Below are 23,381 nucleotides of genomic sequence, written 5' to 3'. Positions count from 1 at the left end.
ATACTACCTAGAGTTAATGACAGAGGCAGCTGTTTGGTTCATGTGATACCTGATGATTCATTACACTTAAGCTCATTGCTTGGAGTGTCATGCATTTCAACACCTATCCACAACTGAGTAATTTTCAGTGTCTTTTTAATGTGCCAAAACGCCTTACTGTTGGTGGATAATTCAGGTGTAATGATGTAGACAGTCTCTTCTACTTAATCTTTTGAGAACATAGTTAAAATTTTGATTATATCTTTTTACTTGTTGCTTTTCAAAAGAATTGAATATATATTTTTATTTTTAGAATATGTGTTTTTTCTAAGATAAATCACTTTTTCTTGGGAAGGAAATTACCTTCACCACATTCTTATTAAGACTGGATGAAAATGTTAACCGTTGTTTAACTGGGTCATTTAAAATATTCTCCTTTCAGTCGAGGTTATTTCATGATTTTTATCACTATTGGGAAGAGACATTATTTTATCTGTTTAAATTTTTTATGTAAAACACCCTTTCTGGAAACTTAATGTTCTAAACTGAGTAATTCCAAATTTTAAAATGTCAACTTTTTCATAAATTTTTGTATAGTTCCACTTGCAATTACATATAAACTTAGATATTAATGATATTTTAAGAAATAAACACTAGGGAAGGTTTTTGCCAACTGTTTAATAGAGTAAGCTTTATTTTAAATATCTACTTGGATTTCCTGATCTATCAAGTGGTTACTATAAGCAGCAAAGATGAAGGAACAGCTACTGCTTGAACTTTAGTTGTGTCCTGGGTCCTGAGCAGTTGTCAAGGATGCAGACTTCGATTCTGACCAGTGAGGTTCACATCCTGGTCCTAATGCAGCTCTGGAGCCAGCTACCTCTCTTTGCCTGTGGGGCCTCACTGGGTAGAATATAGACATCATAGGGAGGTTACAAAGATTAAATGAATTCTGTTTTTAAAGTGCTTAGAAGAGTATCTCAATGCTAGCTCCAGTGTCTCTCACTTAATCCTCAAGACATATTTGAGGAGTTGTAATTGAAGCTGAGTGCCGAAGGATTGATGCTTTTGAACTGTGGTGTTGGAGAAGACTCTTGAGAGTCCCTTGGACTGCAAGGAGATCCAACCAGTCCATCCTCAAGGAGAGCAGTCCTGGGTGTTCATTGGAAGGACTGATGCTGAAGCTGAAACTTCAATACTTTGGCCACCTCATGCGAAGAGCTGACTCATTGGAAAAGACCCTGATGCTGGGGGCAGGAGGAGAAGGGGACGACAGAGGATGAGATGGTTGGATGGCATCACTGACTCGATGGGCATGAGTTTGAGTAAACTCCGGGAGCTGGTAATGGACAGGGAGGCCTGGCGTGCTGCGATTCATGGGGTCGCAAAGAGTCGGACACGACTGAGCGACTGAACTAAACTGAACTGAACTGAATTGACGCTGGTGAAATTTAGGCAGAGAAGCCAATAAGTAACTTCCCTCGAAGTACACAACCAGCAAACATGGGAGAAAAAGTTAAAACCTTACTCAACCTGGGTATTAAGTAGGTGCTGGTTATATCACATCCAATAGTCTTTAAAGAGCTTCAGAAATATCTGCATTTAGATATTTGTTATCTTACTATTTGTTATTTCATTTTTTCTTTCTCGTTTTGTTAGGGTAGCAAGAGCAAGTATAGTTTAACTGGCTGACGAGGAAAGTTAGCCTGGGGGGATACAGCTTGTCACAACCCTAAATCTGGCATTTGCCAGACCTGGTCCACTTGATTTCATGTCGCCAGTGAAGCCAAGATTGAAAGCGTGGTCCTGATTGAAGGCGCTGCTGGTCCTCGGGTAAACGGGAGAGTCCCGCTGACTCTGTAAACCCGAAATCTCAAAGTTGATTCTCGTCTGACTGTCAGCAGCTTCGCCTTTCAATGCGAAGTTCATCGATTCCATAGATAAAATCTGTGACCTATGCCATGTATTTTACTATCATTTTTCAACCGTATTTGCCACAAAAATCCCAAGTTAAAAAACACATATTATTTAACGCATACGTGTATGTAGATTTTTAGAGTTGGACGCAACTCAGCAACTGAACAACAGAAATATGTAGATTATTTACATTTAGTCAAATTTGATGGCAAACTATTATTGTGACAGTTTCAAAAACACTTCCTTGACATTAAAAATAATTGGATAATGGCAGTAACTACTCGCTTAAATCATTTCCCAACCAATAGCCACTTCCTCCAGAATTGGGATGGTTTTCTTGTTATTGCCAAGTGCCTTACCTCAGCTGACATAACCTTGAAGGTTAATTCATTTCTATTAAAATCTACCATTCTTTAGACAGTATCAATATTTGGAGGATTGCCCAAAAATATTTACTTATTATAAACATCCATGTAGCCCTAAGAAGATTATATTCCACAGCTATATATTTTGTTACATTTTTTCTTTTTCTGATTTTTTTGGGGAAATCTCAAGCATAAATAACAGTAGCAAACAGATGTACTCATTCACTCAGTTCAATAATGTGTACTCAAAGCCAATTTCAGTTCATCTGTATTTCCCCCCACTATTACTTTAAGGAAAATCCCAAAGTAAGTATTCTGTGCTTAGTCATTTCACTGTGGCTTTTAGTGTCAGCACAGTATCACTGGATAGTACCATTTTCTGGTCTTCTCTTCTCGTTTCATTTTGGTTTGTATGGTATGAAATGAGTGATATTTATTTATTCTGCTGCCATCAGTAGGCTCTCTAAAACATTCTTCCAGGTGTGACTGTATAGTAACCAAATCTAACACATCCAAATTAGCTAGTCTTCAGAGTAGTCCCTTTGACAAGTCATTTATTTATTCCAGTCAAGCGACCATTTCACAGAATGTTTTTGGAACTCCACTTTTGTAATTGCCCTCCGAAATCCTTTAGAACCACTCAGAAAAGCAGACCACATTGATGAAAACTAGTGTCTAAGAAAAAAATATTGTTATTGAACTCAACCACTTCTTTATATTTTTGAACTTGACCTGATGCTGTAATTTTTGAACATTAAATCACCCTTCTAGGAATTCTGACTTGAAACAGTAGCACTGTTCAAAGCCAGAAGGTACAGATCCATTCAGAAAACAGTGTTTTTGTCACGCTGCCTTTGTCTTCCCGTACATGGATGTGTGTAGCGTCTGTGTGTGTATATAATGCATGCATTGAGTTTGTGTGTAGAATGTATGTTTCAGCATATCGCCTGTATGTATATAATGCATGCATTGAGTTTGTATGTAGAATGTATGTTTCAGCATATCGCCTGTATGTATATAATGCATGCATTGAGTTTGTATGTAGAATGTATGTTTCAGCGTAGTGTCTGTATGTATATAGTGCATGCATTGAGTTTACATGTAGAATGTATGTTTCAGCTCATAATCGGATTTTGTTCTGGTTTTTCATCCTTAATTTAAATGTGACTTATTTAAGTTCATAATGCAGTAACATCTCTCCTCCCTATCTCTGACCCTCCATTTCCCCACCTGAAGGCAGTCAGTGTAACCCATTCAGGTTTATTTCTCCAGGTCTATTCTACTATATATGCCTGTTTTTCTTTCTCATTTTTACCCAAAGTGAAACACATTGTTCACACATTGGTACCACCTTTTCATTTGATGGTACATCTTTGAGATTTGTCCATATTCCGTGGACAGCCTCCCGTTTTTCGTATAGTGTTCCATTATTATTATGTGGATGTACCACAGTCTTTTTAAGCAACAGCCTTAGTAAAACTTTGGGTTAGGTCTAACCTTTTGCTGTTAAAAGTGTGCTGCAAAGAATGAATTTGCACATACAGCCTTTTGCAGTAGACAGTGTAAGTACAGAATAGACTGAAATTCCAGAAACTGGAATTTCTGGATCTCAAAGGATTATATTGATTTTAAATTTTGTTAGATATTGCCAATATCAGGGTCTTCCCTGATAGCTCAGTTGGTAAAGAATCTGCCTGCAGCGCAGGAAGCTCTGGTTCATTTGATTCCTAGGTCAGGAAGATCAGCTAGAGAAGGGATAGGCTACCCACCCCAGTATTCTTGGGCTTTCCTTGTGGCTCAGCTGGTAAGGAATCCGCTTTCATTGTGGGAGACCTGGGTTTGACCCCTGGGTTGGGCAGATACCCCCTGGAGAAGGGAATGGCTAACCACTCCAGTATTCTGGCCTGGAGAAATCCATGGACTGTATATAGTCCATGGGCTCACAAAGAGTCAGACACAACTGAGTGACTTTCACTTTCATTGCCAATATTCCTTTTTAGAAATTGTACCAGTGTTCATTCTCATCAATGATAGATGGTTTAACTGTTTTTCCAAGATTATAGCAGCAGAGTTGTCAAACTATTTCTGCCACATTGATAAATTTAAATCTCATTTCTCTCATCATGTGGTAAGATTGAATGTATATTTAAAGCCACTTCTATTTCTTTCTTTGTGAACTGTGTTTATATCCTCTGCTCATTGTTCTATTGCATTGTTGATCTTTTTAGTGTGAGTTTCTATGAGCCCTTTTTATTTTGAATGAATTAACCTTTCATTTTGAATAAAGTAACCATTTTATGTGTTGGAAATAGTTTTCCTCCCAGTTTGTCATTTGGCTTTTGACTTGCTTATAATAGCAAACTGTGCAGAAGTATTTTAGTTTTATGCAGACAGTGTTTTCTCTCTTTTCTGAATACTAGGCGTTTCTACTCCTAAATTATTTTTTAAGTTAAATAAAAATTGTTATTTATCTCTTCATTTGACATGATTTCATAGTCCACACTGTCATGTATGAAATTAACTAATATTGATTCAATTCAGTTCAGTTCAGTTGCTCAGTCATGTCTGACTTTTGCGACCCCATGGACTACAGCACACCAGGGCTCCCTGTCCATCACCAACTCCCGGAGTTTACTCAAACTCGTGTCCATTGAGTCAGTGATGCCATCCAACCATCTCATCCTCTGTCATCCCCTTCTCCTCCTGCCTTCAATCCTTCCCAGCATCAGGGTACTTTCCAATGAGTCAGCTCTTCTCATCAGGTGGCCAAAGTATTGGAGTTTCAGCTTCAGCCATCAGTCCTTCCAATGAATATTCAGGAATGCCTTCCTTAGGATGGACTGGTTGGATCTCCTTGCAGTTCAAGGGACTCTCAAGAGTCTTCTCCAACACCACAGATCAAAAGCATCAATTCTTCGGCACTCAGTTTTCTTCACAGTCCAACTCTCACATCCATACATGACCACTGGAAAAACCATAGCCTTGACTTAGACAGATCTTTGTTGGCAAAGTAATGTCTCTGCTTTTTAATATGCTGTCTAGGTTGGTCATAGCTTTTCTTCCAAGGAGCAAGCGTCTTTAATTTCATGGCTGCAGTCACCATCTGCAGTGATTTTGGAACCCCAAAAATAGTCTGTCACTGTTTCCACTGTTTCCCCGTCTATTTGCCATGAAGTTATGGGACAAGATGCCATGATCTTAGTTTTCTGAATGTTGAGTTTTAAGCCAGATTTTTCACTCTTCTCCTTCACTTTCATCAAGAGGTTCTTTAGTTCTTTTTCACCTTCTGCCATAAGGGTGGTGTCATCTGCGTCTCTGAGGTTATTGATATCTCTCCCGGCAATCTTGATTCCAGCTTGCGCTTCATCCAGCCCAGTGTTTCTCATGATGTACTCTGCATATAAGTTAAATAAGCAGAGTGACAATATACAGCCTTGACGTACTCCTTTCCCTGTTTGGAACCAGTCTGTTGTTCCATGTCCAGTTCTAACTGTTTCTTCCTGACCTGCATACAGATTTCTTAAGAGGCAGGTCAGGTGGTCTGGTATTCCCATCTCTTTCAGAATTTTCCACAGTTTATTGTGATCCACACAATCAAAGGCTTTGGCACAGTCAGTAAAGCAGAAATAGATGTTTTTCTGGAACTCTCTTACTTTTTCTATAACCCAGCGGATGTTGGCAATTTGATCTTCTCTGGTTCCTAATACTGATCAGGCTACACTTATTGTAATTTATGTTTATCCATAAAATTCTGAATCTTCTCATTATTATTGCTATGAGGATTCTTCATTTTTGGATGATTAGGAAGTAATTATTTGCAATGTATCATAGCTTTTAAATCAGCCTACAAGAAGCAGTAAATTATATGACACTGTGGATTAACTGCTCATTTTTCACTTTATCTTAACTGTTACACCCCCTGCCTTATTGCTTTTTGCAAAACACCATAATTTCTTTGTCTCCTTATAAGGCAAAGTGTCACTTGAAAACTTCTATGAAAAATTTTAACAAAATGTAGATGTTGGCTTATACTTTTATGTATGCACAGCTTGCAAATTCAAATAGCTTTGTCAGCTAACAATTTAATCTATTTTACATTTATGCAATTGGTTCCTATTTTGAAATGACTTTGAACTTCCTAATTTTATCTGTTTACTTTTACTAAAAGTGGACATTTTGTGAGATTTCAGATAGGGGTGATGAGAGCACCATATCTGAGTTATCCAGACCAAGCTGTGTGATTAGCAGATGAAATGCTGATGATTTTGTGATCTTGGAAAGGAAGCTCCTTTCTGGGAGAAGAGTTAGCATTTTCTACGTCAGAAGGTTTCACTGGTGAAGGGAGGGCAAGCTGTGTCCGTGCAAACATTTCAGTTGCATATCTAGTGTTATTTGTTATAAATACATTTGAATTTGTAATAATACATTTGGAATAAATACATTGAATTGTGATAACTGTGATTTATGAAATGAAAGACTTACTGGCGAGATTAATAAGACACATCTTCAAATTTATAAAAGCTTTTAGTCCAGAATTCTTTAGAAGGAAGATAGACCTCCACATGCAATATGTTACTGTGAATATTCCTTGAAATTTCAATTTATCTAATAAGTGGGAAAGTATAACTAAGAACCAATAATGAATACATTTTATAAATAATAGGGAAATTTTATAGAGCCCTGAATAATAAATTTTTTGAGAATGATAATATTTAGAGGAGAAATGTATGTTAATTTTTTCTGCCTGCCAATTGATAAGTTGTTTAAAAGTTGTTGGACTTTTCATCTTTAATACTAAGAAGAGGAGGAGTTTTAATTAATAAATATTTATTTTATAAATAATTTATTATTATTAAAATAATAGTAATAATAAAATGTGTTCATTCTGTTTCCTAGTGATGTTTTTGAGAATTCTAATCTATGTGCTAAGAAAGGTGTATTATATTATAATATTGAGAATTAATAGATCAAAAAGTGTTACACATTAATAAAAATGTATTTTACTGTAAAATTCTAACTTCCTTTTATGGTGTATGGTTAAAAAGATATTTACATATATTGATGATCTGGTTTAGGTTAAATTATTTTACATTCTTTTTTTTTCTTCAATGATTTCTCCTTCCTTTCAAGCTGCTGGCTTTAAAATATGAGACTCTTGATATTTGGCACATTGGCACTGATAATTCTCTTTATAACCTGTAAAAATTGTGATTAAAAGCTTTCTGGATTACAGCAGTTTAATATTGAATACATTATTTTTTCCTCAATGACTTCTGAAATTTCATTCTGTGCACAAAAGCTTTAGATCTATATATTTTCACTGAACGGTAAAAAGTATACTCTTGGGGTTTGACATTTCCATTTAAATGTTCCTTGTCCTTCCTTTGAATCTCAACATTTTGATATTAAATTGCATGGCTATGAGATTAGTAATAGCTAGATTATAGAGGCAATTCTCATTTAATTTGCTTCATATGGAGTTCAAGCTTGCTGATCTGAAGATAGCCACAACACAAAACCACATGTATACTTTTATGGCTTTTTTCTCCTTTACAGAGTAGCTGTAATATGTACATAAATATATAAGATATTTGTTAGTGATAAATGTTAATGAAATGTGTAATCAGTTTATTCATATTTTTGTTTCATATGGTAATCATATAGTATTACTCACTTCAAATCAATTTTCATGGCTAAAGTAAAACAGTTTTATTTTTATAATAACTCCATTAATTCTCAAAATTTTTAAACCTTGGAAAAATTATGAAAGTAGAAAAATTGAATTCCATGTATATTAGCAATTTTGTTACATTTTTTTAATTAAATTTTTTTTAAACTTCATATGGCTACAACATAATTTTACTCTAGGAAAATGAATGGTAAAATGCTACTTTTTGTTAACACTGAAAAAGGCTTTCACATTTTATGTTTGAAAATATCCTATGATTCAGTCATGAAATATGTGATATCTTATTTAGAAATGTGAACTAAATTATACTTAATTTATTAGATTTAATTTATTAAGAGTTTGTAGGCATAATGATTTATTTTAAAAGTAACTTACAGGTAGATCTGCGGGCTTGTATAAGTGAATCAAATATTCTCCATTTTTTCCCCTTTAGGCAGAGCTCACAGTTTGGAGATGAAAAAACATTCAGTGATTCCTCATTGCTGGAAAACCTCCAAAACAATCATGTAAGAAGCGTCGTACCATTATCTTTTCATTAATAGATGAAAACTAATGAGTGTTTCTCTGAACTACCTTCCATGGTTACATATTCCATTTTTTACTTTCATGATCATTTTTAATAATTATAAAAATCTGTTGACTCTAAGTTATTTTTACTTGGCCAACACGAATCTGTGATTTTTAGAAATTTACTTTTAACACTGTCATTTATTGATACTCTGGCTTTTTAAAAATATTACATAATTTAGAGCCCTATTTATATGAAACATCTCATTGTTAACAATTTCAAAATATCTATGGAAATTAATTACCTGCTCAAAATTATAGGCCAGTGCTAAATCTATACAACAAGAACTTTAGACATCTGCCACCCAATGTGAGTATTCCACTTATGAAGTTACTGACACTTACTAAAATTCCGTCTGAGCAAATGAGATGATCTCTGAAGCTTAAGGGCTTCCCAAATGGCCCTAGTGGCAGACTCTGCCTGCCACTGCAGGAGACAGAAGAGTCTCGGGTCCGATCCCTGGGTCGGAAAGGTCCCCTGGAGGAGAAAATACAACACTCTCCGGTATTCTTGCCTGGACAGTTCCGTGGGCAGAGGAGCCGGGGGCCTGCAATTCCACGGGGCAGCAATGAGCACGCCTAGGTTTACGTCCCCAGCTTTGCTCACAGTCACTTCAGGCTCCGTGCATCAAAACTTGAACTCCTGCTCATCACCCCACAACCAGTCCCTGCCTGGCACTGGTGGACTTGCCGCCTCTGCCCCTGGGCAGGGCCCTGGCAGTGCGTTCACGTGGGTATTTTTGCTTTCAACGGAACTTGAGCTTCAAGATCCACAAAGTCTAGACCTATACCCAACTCTTCCTTCTTGTGTTCTCAGGTTCAGTAAATTACACAATCAACTGTCTTATCACTCGGTCTAGGAACTCAGGGTTGCTTTGCTTCCTCTGTCTTCTCCATCTCCAGATCTGTAGTGGATCACTAAGCCCTTGTCAATGCAGCTTTCTGTGTGTGTGTGTGTGTGTCTGTGTGTGTGTCTGTGTGTCTGTGTGTGTGTGTGCGTGCGCGCGCGCTGTGGCACAATTGTGGCCAACTCTTCGCGACCCCATGGACTCTTCCCCATCCAGGATCAAACCTGCATCTCCTGCGCCTCCTGAATTGACAGGCAGATTCTTTGCCACTGCACCACTGGGAAGCCCATGACTTTCTAGAACATGTCCTAAAGGTCTTGTTCACCTCATTCTCACTTTCTCTACCCCAGTCAAGACAGCCAGCATCCCCCAGGTAAATTGCCGCCACAGCCTCCTAACCGTCCTCCTGGTTTCCGTGTTCACCCTTCCCATCCTTGTTGCACATGGCGGCTAGAATGAGGCCAGTGGAAATCAAGTCCCAGCACAACCCCTGTTGAAAACCACTCTCTGGCTTCCCTCTCAACTTATAGAGTTGCGTGATCCAGCCTCTGCCTGAGTCACCAGCCTCCCTTTCTTTCTCCTCAGGCTATCCTGGCTTTCTTTTATCTTCTCATACATGCTTCATTCTTTCCTGCTTTAGGATCTTTTCAGTCATGTGTTATTCCTGCTTGATGGAAAACTCTGTGCTCAGTCCTTCATGAGGCTGAAACTTCATCAGCTTAAAGATCACATTGTCTTGAGAACAACCACAAACTGACCCAAATCATGTTATATGATTTTCACACATTTTATCCTTTGTAACCCTCTTCACAGTATAAATAAATGATGTGAAGTTTGCTCAGTCGTGTCCAACTTTTGGCAACACCCCATGGACCATACAGTCCGTGGAATTCTCCAGGCCAGAATACTGGAGTGGTTAGCCTTTCCCTTCTCCAGGGGATCTTCCCAACCCAGGGATCGAACCCAGGTCTTTCACATTGCAGGCGGATTCTTTACCAGCTGAGCCACAAGGGAAGCCCATAAATAAATGAAACCTGTGTAGTGTTTATCTATGTTCTGTTTCCCCCACACGTCAAAGCATCATGAAGCAGGGACCTTGTCTGATTCGTCTGCTGTTCTAGCCGGAACACAGTTGTTGTTTTTTTTCAAATAATGTTTTGATGTACATTTCCAGTCATTTTAGTTTTTTGATCCAAGAGCATGGAGGAATTTTCTTTACCTTTATTAATTCGAGTAACACTCTTCTTCATCAGGAACCAGAAAAGAAGATGTTTAATTTCAAAAATCTGGTTGCTATTCTCCTATAAACTCAAAAACTCCTTGCAGAAAGGATCCGTCTTCCTCAGGCCATGACTACACAGGACTTGTCAGTCAATCCTTTTTTATTTAGCAGAACACCTGTCAGGTTATGGTTGTTGTTTTTGGAAAGAGAGGCCAAAGCATCGTAGAGGCATCCTCTGCCATCATCACCGCAACCCAAAGTAGTGGGACTGCAGTGAGATTAGATGCCTAAGATTTAGATCTGATCAGGAATTAGAACCAGCTAAATGAACATTTTAGAATTCCTCTCTTGTCCTCTGTAGACAGGATTCAACCTTATCTGCCTTTTTCACTGTGCTGTTTCTATTTAACAAGACAAAGTGGCCTTATATAAATGTTTAGAGAAGGAATGAAGAGGTTGCAAAACTGAAGGATTTTAGTAAAAAATATTTTTTCTTCATAGTGTTGATTTTTTGGCTTTCACCCTCATCATTTAACAGTTGCGCTCAATAAATACACATGAAGTAATGCTACTACCATTGTGTCACAATGGTGAGATGAAAGGGCCTAAATTACGTGTTTATTTCTCACAGCCCACTGCACCAATAATATGTGAATTTCTCACAATGATGGCGGTATGTCACACAGCAGTACCGGAGCGGGAAGGCGATAAGATTATTTACCAGGCAGCATCTCCAGGTACCAGTGAAGCAATTGTGATGTATTTCTTGGCTGAAAATTGTTCTGAAATATGGGATTGTTCAGAAAAACATAATTTGAAGAAGTAAAACAACCAAGTTACTTTTGTTTCAGATTAAAAATGTTATTTACTAGTTAGAAATGTTGGCTTTCAAAATTATACATATATGTACATATTTTAAAGTCCATAACTGTGTAATATTTGTTATATAACATGTTACATGGAAATTTGAATAGCAAAATTCATACAGGTTTAAAAACATGGTACTCTATGTGCATGGTACGTTTTCCCTTCTTTATAAATAATTAAGGAAAAACCGTTGGTCATAAACTGTTCTTTCACATAAGCAGGCAGGAAAAGGAAGATCCGTTTGCCTGAATAGTGTTGATTTTAGAATACCAGCTTTTCTTCTTTCGGAAATGATAATCAAGGAGTTCGCTGTGTATTTACTTGGATGAGAAGAGCGTTACACTTAGAGAGGAGATTCCACACTTAGACTTATTTTCAGTGTTTGGGTAAATAGTCAATTTGATGACTAAGATTTCAGGAAAGAAGGAACACACTTTAGGGAACTTCTTTATAAGCTTCCTTTAAAAAGAAAACAACTGTATTTTGTATTGGAGTCTGGTCAGTGAACAGTGTGACAGCTGGAGGTGGACAGCAGGACTCAGCCGTACACACACACGTGTCCACCCTCGCCCTCTCGCCCATCCCGGCTGCCGCGTGATGCTGAGCAGAGTTCCGTGTGCTATGCGGCAGCTCCTCTTGGTTATCATTTTTAGCATAGCGGTGTGTATCAACCTTCCTAACTATCCCCTCCCCCTGCGTTTTAAACTATTCCAAACCAGCACCTGCGACCTCATAGAATATACCAGATTCCTAAAAACCATGACAGACACTCTTTATCATTAAGATAGATACTATATGGATGTTTTATCTCACACCCTTCCCTCAAAAGCAAGAAAGTTTTGATGTAACTTGGTGATGAGAGTAAATAATATGCAACAAAATGAAACATCAGTTCATTCATATCCTTTTAAATTGACCCCTCAATATTCGTGCTGTTATTAATAGTTTTCCTACATTCAGCATTTTAGGAGGAGCAGGATAAAACTTAAGAAGGCACTTTTGTGCCACTCGCTTTTTTCCAGTTTAATTAAGAAATAATTGATATACATCACTGTATCCCCAGTACTTATTTATGTTATAATGGGGATGTGTACCTTTTGATCGCCTTTCTCCACCTCCCCTTCACCAACCTTCCACCTCTGATAACCACATCTGATCTCTTTTTGTAAGAGTTTGAGGGGGGTGGGTTTCTCTTCTCTTTTTTCTTTAGATTCCACGTAATAAGTGAGATCATACAGTGCTTTTCTTTGTCTGTCTGACTTATCTCTCTTAGCATGATGCCTTCATGGTCTATCCATGTTGTTTCTATTATGGGGTTTCCTCATTTGTACACATCATTTAAGAAAAGTTTCGTAGACATTATGCTGGACCAAGAGGTCCTTTGAAGTTATCCTTTTTAGGTCTGCTTGGCTAACAGTGAGACTTGACCCTCAAGAATGTGCCTCTGGGATCTATCCATGTCTCAGATTCTGAAGACCATTCTACTCAAACCGTGGGTATTATTGTGTGATTTAAAAAGAAATGCATTTCAATAACAGGAGTCAGAATAAAAAGAACTTTCATTCATTTTAAAGTTAAGCAGACTATTATATTGCAGTCTTACTCTCATATTTGGGATAATTTTTTTCACCATGTATTTGCTTCCTTCTGCTTGCCTGAAACAGATGAGGGAGCCTTGGTCAGAGCAGCCAAGCAGCTGAATTTTGTTTTCACTGGAAGAACGCCTGACTCAGTGATTATAGATTCAGTAAGTGATTTAATTCTCCTTTTTATCAAAGCAATGCACATGCAAGCTTCAAAGATAAAATAATACCAAAAAGCTCATAATAAAACAGAGCTTCCCTACTCTAGTTCTCCTCTCCAGAAGCATTGACTTTTCTATTCTTTTAGCTGTTTCTTCAGACACTTATGCATCCTTTTTTAATGTGTGATGAATGAAATATATTTCAATTCTTCAATTTTAGAGATATCTACTGACATTCTATTGACTTATATTAAATGAGGGATTATATCTCTTGACTCACCATCCCTTTCCAGTACTAGTATAAATATATTACAGTGTTTGGTTAAACAAGTATTTGGACCCAGATGTTATATGGGCAAAAGATTGGAACAAACATTTCACAAAAGAAGATATACAAATGGCCGGTGAGCACGTGAAAACACATCGTTAATCATCAGGGAAATGCAAATTAAAGTCTCAATGAGATACTACAACATGCCCAGCAAGAAAAGTAACATTTAAAACATCATGGCAGCACCTAATGTTAATGAAACTGCAGAGCAAGGGGATCACCTATATGCTGCTAGTAGATGTGTGAGATGGTACAGCCCCTTTGGAAAACCTTTTAGAGTTTTCCAGTACAGGTAAACATGTTCCTGACGCAGCAGATGTAGTCACACTTGCCCAGAAGACGTAAAAGCAGAGGGATGGCTCATGGTTCATAGCAGCTGTATTCAGGGTAGCCAAAAGCTAGAAACAAAACACATGTCCATCACTCGGAGAATGGATCGACACATTGTGATGCACAATGGAACAGCTGAGCAATGCAGAAAGAGTAAAATGATCGATTCATTACCAACATTGAGAAGTCTCAGGAACAGGCTGAGAAAAAAGAAAAAAAAAGCCAGACACAGAGCGCTGCATACTCTGCATTTATATCGAGGTTGAGATCAGGAAAAAGTGACTTATGGTCTTAGAATTCAGAGCAGTGGTTGTCTCCACAACAGGGGGGAATTTGGGAAAGGGGGCAAAGGAATTTATAGGACAGTGGAAGTGTTCTGTGTCTTGATTGGGGCGGTGGTTACACCGAGTAAACCTTTATCAAACTATAGAATTTTCATTGAACTACATATTCAAGGTCTGTGTACACTGTTGTATATAAATGGTATCTCATTAAGCATTTTTATTTAGTGTTTATGTTATTATGCCTGTATTGATATTCCTAGCAAAACATTGTTTTATTCAGTATTTATTTTCTTTGTTTTTAATTTTGTATTTTCAGAGACAAAATTATCTCCTGAAAATAATTTTTTTCTTTAATTCTTAAAAATAAATCTCTTATGTTTTTTCCAAGTGCAGCATTTTCTCCCTACCTATTACTAATTGTTCTAATTGTTTCATAACTTTTCAGTGCACTTTTATCAGTGCAGTTACACCGGATAATCTGGCCAGTGGGCGGTTGCAGTCTCTGCCTTGAGACCTTCCTCCTGAAGCACCGTCCCCGATCCCGCCCCTGTTCTTACTCTGGGCCAGTTTTGTTCAGAGGTCAGCTTCTATGGCACGTGAAGCTCCTTTTGATTGTCTCCTGTTTGGGGCTTGCTATTTCCTGTAAGTCAGAACTTCTTTCTTAGAACCTGACATTGATAGAACGCGTTTTCTGTCCGTTTCATCCTGTTGAGGTGTTACGGAAGCAGAAATCACGGCAGTGACCGGACTCAGGGCTCCAAGCTGCCGTGGTGCGTAACTCAGACCCGCTCGGGGTCCGCGAGAGGAATCGCTTCCCCGTCTCCCCGGGGACTTTCCTGACTCCCTCCTGGGTTAGATCGTCTGTCTCCTGAATCCCATGTCTTCCTTGTTCTTGGCCTACGCTTGTTTTTGTGGAGAACGTTCTTTATTGGCTTCCTGAGAAAAGGCACATGGAAGTTACTTGTTGTTTAGTCCTTTTAAGTGTAAACATTTTTATCTGACCTTTATACTTAATTGGTGGTCCTGCTGAATAGAGAATTCCAGGGTGGCAATCAGTTTCCTGAGGAATTTTTATTGCCTGGCTTCCTGCATGCCTAACTGAGAAGTCGGAAGCCACTGTGACTCTAGTTTTGTGACTTGCCCACTGCCTCCCTGAAGAAGTTTTCGAGATCTTCTTTATCTGAATTCTGAAATTTCACAACCTTATACCGTAGTGAGACCATTTTAACTCACTGTACTGAACACTGAGTGGACACTTGTCCATTTGGAAATTGACATCCTTCCATTCTGGAAGTTTTTCTTGGATGAGTCTGTTCATTTTTCTTCCTCTTTTTTCGCTGCTCTCTAGAATTCTTGAGCTCATCTTTTCACTTTTCTGTCCTGCTTTTCGTGTTTTTGCCTTCTTGTTCTACTTTTTGGAAGTTTTCCTCTCTTTTGTCTTCTTAGACTTCAATTGATTTTCTTTTTGTTTCTGCTGTTACATTTTTTAGCTTCCAGAAGCTTTTATTGTTTTCTCAATATTTCTTTTTTTGATAGTATCCTGTTTTTCCCTCATAGATGTTGTACTCATGTTACTTCTCTGAGAGGAATAATGGTAGTTTTTTTTTTATGTTTTCTTTTTTTAAAAAATTGCAAACAGTTTAAATAAGCATATTTTACTGGAACATAAAATGGTCTTAAGCTGTCATTATAGTTGTTTTGATTATTGCACTGGGGGAAGCATACTTCACCAAAAATTAAACATCAACTTTCACATATTCTTTTCTGGAGTTTCTCATTCTCTACATAGGAGAAAAAGATGAGCATTTAATTACTGCATCATCTGCATATGGGATGCATTAATAGGCTAGGCAAGATCTTTGATGAGAGCTGCAATATTCAGAGAAATAAGGCCAGTCTCCCTCTATGCCCCCAAAGAGCAGCACAGGCCATGAATCTTAATCACAGAAGCATAACCATTGTTACAGGCAGCTTTTTGTCTCAGACATTTTCTTCGTTTCTTCATGGGTCCCATAAACAAGCATGTACTGGTGGATCTAACAGTATTTCCAAGGGTGTAAAACACTGCAGAAGGTTTATGCCACCAGGAGTCTGCAGTCATCCAGTTCCCATGAGACAACAGAAAATGCCCCACAGAAAGCATAGGACCAGCCCCGTCATCCTGGTGTGGGGATGGAGGGAAGAGGCAGCCGGGACCTGCCCACCAGCCCTTGGTGCCCGTTAGGAAGCCCAGGCCGATGCCGGCGTTTTCTTTTTGAATTCTCTTTCTTCCAAATTGCTCTTATCTGCTTGTTTTGGGTATCTGTGACCCATGATGATAGCTGTCTTTGGATATCTGTTAATCTTTGGTTTTCTCATGGTTAAGAGTAAAGAATTTGCAAGCTGATATGGCAGTTCTGAGTATAAGAGGGTATTTGTCAACATTGGGCTTCACTGTGGGGTGGTCTGGTGGGATCCGTTTGGGAAACCATGGCTGTCTGTACCTTTAGGACTCAACCTGGGCTTCTAGATTCCCGAGAGAACAGTCTTCCACCCTTCTGCCAGGAAAGATGTGGCTGCCAGAATGTAGGGGCCCAGTGGGTTGTGGGTGTTGGGGCCTAGCCTTTAGTACAAATGCAGTAACAATACTATACCTTCAGGTGTGCCGACTTCTAGACGAAAGAACCTTGAACAGCAGAGCCTCTGGTCTTCGGCCAGGATGCAGGAAGAGCCAGTGCGCAGAACAGCAGCTCTTTCCCTGGTCCTCCGGTGTAGGGCGCTCCTGTACCTTCCAGTTGTAGAACTTCCTGTTATTCCCCTTCCCTTTTAGGGGTGTTCAATACAGGGCAGGCTGCTTCCACCTTTTCCCCGTAACCACTGTGTATATAATAGCGGTTGCTTCTTCTTGCTAGCTAAGCATATCTCACTTATCTGGTTTCTAGCTTCCAAATCTTTAATGCCATTGTCTCTTTTCATATTTTCCCACCATTGTAAGTTTCTTTCTGTTTAATTTTGGTGGGTTTTTTTTGTAGTTTTGGTGGGGCTTTGAGAAGGATGAAAAGTAATTGCATTTGTTCAATCTTCCATCTTAACCTGAAAAGTTAATAAGTTCAATTAAGGACAATTTGTGTTGACATTTTTTACATTAAAACTTCATGACTGGAGTTTATTTCCAAGAAGCCAAAGCTACTTCTTACTGTATCTAATGATATTTTCCTTTTCTTCATAGCTGGGGCAGGAAGAAAGATATGAGTTGCTCAATGTCTTGGAGTTCACCAGGTAAAACATCTGCTCTGTGGTTTGTGTGCATGTCATACATTCCCCTCCTTTTAAACTTTTTCCCTTTTAAGTAAGAAGAAAGTGTGTTTTATTTTATTTAAATAAATTTCTTTAGGCCAAATATTAAATTAAAATTCTCAATGCAATGTTTAATTGTCATTTGTAAGAAGATCATAAACCGTTCTCTTCAGAGTCTTGTAAGACACGTCTTCTGGAGGCAGTGTAATAATATTTCTGAATGTAACAATCCGCATCACAGCTGTACGGTGCAGGCCTGGGTAGTGATCTGAAAACATTATACTTAGGGGCACCAAGGTTTATGTACAATTAAAATGAATGAGAGTCAGGAACTTGCCGTTCTAACTGTGTGCTCATTATAACATCTAGTTGTCATAGGGATGTCAAAAACTCATATGCATCTGTCTGTCAGGTATAAAAATAGTTTCCATATAGTAGGAATAGACAGAAGGGATTGGTCCACAGTAGATAAACATGCAGTGTTCGTGGCCAAATGAATAGGGATTTCTCGTTGGAAGCTTCCATCCAGGTGGTTGCAGAAATCCTGCGTCTGGAGTAACAGGGGCATACTGGAGACCTGAGGAGTGGAGAGATCAGAAGAGAATGCGCCCAGTCCTGTGAGGAGGTGGGAGCGGGGTTGTTGGAGAAATGTGGGTGATGAGCCAGTGTGGCGCGCCCCGTGGCGCTGGGACCAGGCATTTGCTAGCCTGTGGCGGGACGGCTCTTCCCCAGCAGCGTCCGCCAACGCTGCTGGACCCCGGAAGGCATTCCTGTTCACCCGGGATTTGGGAGTTCCGCCAGGAGAAGACGAGAGCAAGGAAGCTGGTGAACCAGGGACCGTGCCTTCAAAGCTGGATTAAGGGACGCGTGAATCAGGAAGGGCTGAGGTAGAATCCAGAGACGTCGTCACAAAGCCGGCCCAGTTCAGGGTGGTCCTGAAGCACAGGAGTGATCAGAGACTAATGCAGCAGAAATGATAGACGGAGAAAGAGCAGTGAACAGTCCAAGATAGTCCCAAAGGCAGCTGCACCACATCTAACTCCTGTAGTGGATTCATCTGGGTTTTTTAGCTGCAGAGCGTTATAAAGTAACATGAATAGACTCTGACACTAACGAGGTCTTTTTCACCCCTTTCTCTGGAGAGGATGCTTGTGCATGCTTGATTCCAAGTGAGGCTTATCCTGTGCAATGCCATTCCTGCTTCTTCTGTTCATTGTTAATTTGTAGTCTCTTTGCGAATCCCTTGAAAGATGTGTATGTTTGACTAAGAACTTTTATCAGTCTGTATCGCCAGCACAATGTTAAGCTGTTTGTGCTCATTAACTAGAGTTTGTAATATGAATTAGGTTTTTTACATGATGCCAGTGGTTTGCTAGTAATTCAAAAAATGATAGTTGTGAAGACTTAAGTAAGTTTTTAACGTGCTAGTGTATGCTTTTTGATTGGGTGTATACTTAAAATTGATTATCATTTTTCTTTTTAATAATTATCATAAAAGGTTCTGGCTTAAACATTTTTTAAATCTGAAAACATTGAACCAGAACTCTCCTCTCTCTGCCCTGGTGGGTGTTAACTCTTGAAGGTTTCTTGGGAGCTATTTTGTAAATTATTCCTTTAGGGCAGCAGATGGTACCCGCATATCTTTAAAAACATAATGTGACTTTCAAAGGCACTCAGCTATACACTCAGGCGATGGTTTGTGTATGTGGAGGGATCAGCCTCATAATTTAGTTAAATTTATTTTTTCAGTATAAGCATTAAAATATGTGAGACATGACAGACATATAGATGCATCTTCTCACTATGATGACACATGGAAAACCTTTCTTTCAGTGCTAGAAAGAGAATGTCCGTGATTGTTCGCACTCCATCCGGGAAGTTACGACTTTACTGCAAAGGAGCCGTAAGTTTGTATTTTTGTCTTTTATGATTTTGATTTATGATGGTTTATAATGTATATGTTAAACATTCTGCTATGGAAATGTAACACAGATGTTTAGCCTGAAGTTGCTGACATCCACTTTTGGAGGTGTTTTATAGTACTAGTGTTCAGCCTCTTCTGGTGAAATTTGGAATTCCTTCTGGGTAAGTCTGGTGCTTTGAAAAAGTTTGCCCGAGGTTATTTATATAATTCAGTTTTTCAGGTTTGTATATTATAAATATGTTAGTAGACAATTAAATACAGAAGATATTTTAAAATTAAGTTAGAAATGTCGCAACCTACACCAATTTGAATCTGACTTTTTAAAGGCCACAGAAGTGGGGGGAATGGATTACAGCTATTGCTGTGATTTCTTCATGTGGTGATTACCATTTGTATTGTATTTGCATTGTTTTAATTATAACAGCATTTCTAACTGTTGGTTAGCTTTGGTATTTGGCAGGTTATATTGACAAGACAGTAATTTGTCATCCTAACTGAAATTTCCCTAGTTAAAATATGTCTGTGCTCATGGAAAAATAAGAAATCTATTCAAGAATAATTTTATTCTTGAAATTAGTTACTATTTCCCTTCAGATTTATCCTTTCCAGGTACATAGTATATGCTTGGAGTAATCAGGTAACTTATGAACTTGGAACTTTCCAATTTCAAATATAATCAGCAGTCTTGCTTTCTCACATGGAACTTGAAAGATGGACTTGTTAAGAAGCCCAAGCTTAGTATTTAAATTCCTGTTGAGAATGTTTCTCAATGCCTTGGTTTTAATGCATTGGGACATAATTCTTTAATGCCTTGGTTTTAAAAGATCGGGAGAGAACAATTTCATGACATCTCGTGAATTTAGTTTTAGAGTTTTTTTGGTTGTTGAACAAGCACATAAACAAATGTAGGGTGAGCTCGCTCCAGGTGAAATCATTTGGATAAACTGTTCTGACAGAGGATGTTAGAGCTCAACATGATAAAAAATTAGTTATTTTTAATCAAAAAGAAATTTGAGGGAGGGGAGAATGGGTTACATGTAAGACAAACTAGAAATCATAAATAAACTTAGGGAAAAGCATCAAACAATGAAATAAGCTCTAGCAGCCTGTCCATGAGTTCACAAAGAGTCAGACATGGCTGGGAAACTAAGACGTTACAGTTTATGCAGAAGGCCACATTCCGCCCGCTGCTTTCCTTGATAGAGAAGGTGGAGAATCCCCCCAATCCGACCATCCAGTCCCACTAGAATGCCTAATTACCTTGAGAGTTTAATCTCCCCAGCCTTATTTATTACTCATCACTTTTGTTTTTATGATTTTAATTTTTTAGTATTTTCTTAGTGTTAAAACGGCCTATTTTAATTTCACTGAAAATTTCACTAGCCTCTGGGAAAAAAAATAGAGTTTGTAAGTTACACAGAACTCTCATTCTCAGAAAGGACCCATGAGGGGAAATTATCATTTCCTTTTGCTTTGCCCGCTTCCCATTTCACCACTGAGAAATGAAAAGAAATTCATAATTGGAGCCTGGAATATTGCGTCTGTTCTGAGGTCACTAAGTTCTGTTTCTCTCAAGGGTTCTAAATCATACCTCACTAGTCTGCTTCCAACTCAGCCCTGAGACTGGAGACCCCAAAATGGGTAATACCACTGAGAAAGTAATTGCAGGTAAATGATTTATTTTTTCCTGGTCTAATAAAACCATGAAGGCCAAATACTAAAATTCTTAAAACATTAAACCCAAGCCAAAGAATAACTAAAAGAACAATAGGCAATTTATAAAGGGGCAAAAAATAGAGGCGTGCAGTGATGCCTCAAGTTAAAGCTGAAAGGGACTTTAAAGATAACCCAGTAATTTGATTTTACAGACTAAGTCAGTTGAATCTTGAAGCTAAAGTGACACAATCAGAAATGTTCAGCTCTAAGGCGGTGCTCAGGTTGTCCAGTGTCCTCCCTGCCAGAGCCGCCAGCTTGCTCCGTGCATTTAGCATGCGTTTCTCAGCCTGTTCCTTGGTGGGCGCCAACCCCACATAGACGCCCTAAGTCCTGGAAGGTTCGGTAGTTACGTCTGGGCATCTGTCAGCCCGCTCCCTTGGAACCACTGCGTGCACTGGCATTTTAGAGGCTCTGAGGCCCTGCGGCAGGACACGCTCTGTAGCTTTCTTCTGTCTGACATTTCCCACGCTGTCTGAGTCCTGGACCATTCTTCCTCATAGCATGGATGAATGCTGAAGCCATCCGCAAAATCTTTGGGGGTCAGTGAGGGGAGATCTAACAGCACATGACAGGTAAGTGCAGTATTGATAGAATATGAGATTTTGAATGTTGGAATAACTGGATTTATCCAGAAAGGAAAAGATGAAAATATAGGACTAGACCATCTTTCTTTGTGTCATAGGAAAGTAGTATTATTAAGGAAAAATATTTTGTGCTCCAACGCTGATGCTAAATTGAGTTTTTAAATACTCATTTGCTGCTAATAATGTTGCCAACATCAACTTTATTCAACTCAGAATGCTTAGTTTAAGTGTATCATACCTTCTGTTTGTTTTCCAGGACACTGTAATTTATGACCGACTGGCAGAAACTTCGAAATACAAAGAAATTACCCTAAAACATTTGGAGCAGTTTGCTACAGAAGGTGAGTGTAATACAACAGTAAACCTAACTAAAATAAAGTGAAATCACATATTTACTACTATCTTATAGGATTATTCTTATTATTTTACTTGGAGATTCCTAAAGTAAGATACCAATAAATGTTGACCATTCAGATCTTACTATATGCTATTCCCAGCCGTTATTTTTATTTTGCTCTCCTGTATTTATTAACATTTTGAAAGACTTTGTCCACACATTTAAGGGGATGTAGAGCTTATAAATCTGTTTGCTTTTTAGAATGGATACCGTTTACAGTTTAAATACTTTACATGTCAAGCAATGTAGAAGGAAAGAAACAAGAGTTAAAGAACTGGGTAGTCTAATCTGAGTAAGAAAGAGGAGAAGAAATAAGCAAACCTCTATAACTACTGAAGCAGTTGTTCAATTTAGTGTTAGCGCAGGGCTTTTTGTTAAGCCCCTGCCTCACCCAGGCTCTATGTGAGGCCTGAGGATCCGTGGTAAACATACGTAGTCTGGACGCTCTGTACCGAAACGTAGTCTAGGGAGACGATCTGGAGGAGACGAAAGGCAGTGAGAGCCGTTAAGCCTCAGGGTCAGTTACTACAGGAATTTGTAGACTCTTATCTCTACACTTACCAAAGGTCACCGGTACTGTATCCGCATCTCCCATCTAAGTTTTCACTCTGCTCTGCTTCTGCCGGAACTGTGGCTGGTGGCGCCAAGCCTGACCTCTGAGCCAGACCTCTTACTCCTAATCCAAGCAGCAAAATGATAGGAATGTTGTTAAAAGCACTAGACTTTGAAGAGCAGGGACATATGGAACCTTCTACCATCTCTCCTCCAAAAATGGAAGCGCATGGAGACACACACATCTGTTGATTCATGAGAATTCACATTCTGAATCTGTTGATTCAGATTCCATGAGGCGCAACTTCCGAGGGGATGGCGGGTACAAGGCAACCTAGCTCATACTGCAGGTTCCTTCATTGAGGAAGGAGCGGGTTGAGGAGCATCTTCCTTCTCTCTGGTTCTGATGTTAAGGATATTCTAGCTCCCAGACCAGTTCCGGAGAAGGCAATGGCACCCCACTCCAGTACTCTTGCCTGGAAAATCCCATGGATGGAGGAGCCTGGTGGGCTGTGGTCCATGGGGTCGCTAAGAGTCAGACACGACTGAGCGACTTCCCTTTCACTTTTCACTTCCATGCATTGGAGAAGGAAATGGCAACCCACTCCAGTGTTCTTGCCTGGAGAATCCCAGGGACGGGGAGCCTGGTGGACTGCCATCTATGGGGTCGCACAGAGTCAGACACGACTGAGTGACTTTCACTTTGACTTTCAAGTCTCCAGCCAAGTATCCAGAAGAGAAAAACATGTCCCTAATGTGGCCCAAAGAGCTAAGTTCTGTTTGCAGCGG

General features: G+C 38.9%; 1 protein-coding gene across 1 annotated transcript in view; it reads left to right on the top strand.

Moving 5' to 3' along the window:
- ATP8A1 (ATPase phospholipid transporting 8A1) overlaps positions 1–23,381 on the top strand; it is a 238,288-nt gene that overhangs the window by 86,176 nt on the left and 128,731 nt on the right. Inside the window, exons 15-20 of the mRNA XM_065907244.1 lie at positions 8,384–8,456; positions 11,219–11,324; positions 13,119–13,201; positions 17,352–17,401; positions 19,253–19,322; positions 21,900–21,984. Coding sequence (XP_065763316.1) covers positions 8,384–8,456; positions 11,219–11,324; positions 13,119–13,201; positions 17,352–17,401; positions 19,253–19,322; positions 21,900–21,984 — 467 coding nt within the window. The remainder of the gene's footprint in view (positions 1–8,383; positions 8,457–11,218; positions 11,325–13,118; positions 13,202–17,351; positions 17,402–19,252; positions 19,323–21,899; positions 21,985–23,381) is intronic.

The sequence above is a fragment of the Muntiacus reevesi genome, chromosome 16 (genome assembly GCF_963930625.1).
Source record: "Muntiacus reevesi chromosome 16, mMunRee1.1, whole genome shotgun sequence".
Taxonomy (NCBI): domain Eukaryota; kingdom Metazoa; phylum Chordata; class Mammalia; order Artiodactyla; family Cervidae; genus Muntiacus; species Muntiacus reevesi.
The sequence above is the reverse complement of the archived record's forward strand: the minus strand, read 5'-3'. Positions and strand labels throughout refer to the sequence as shown.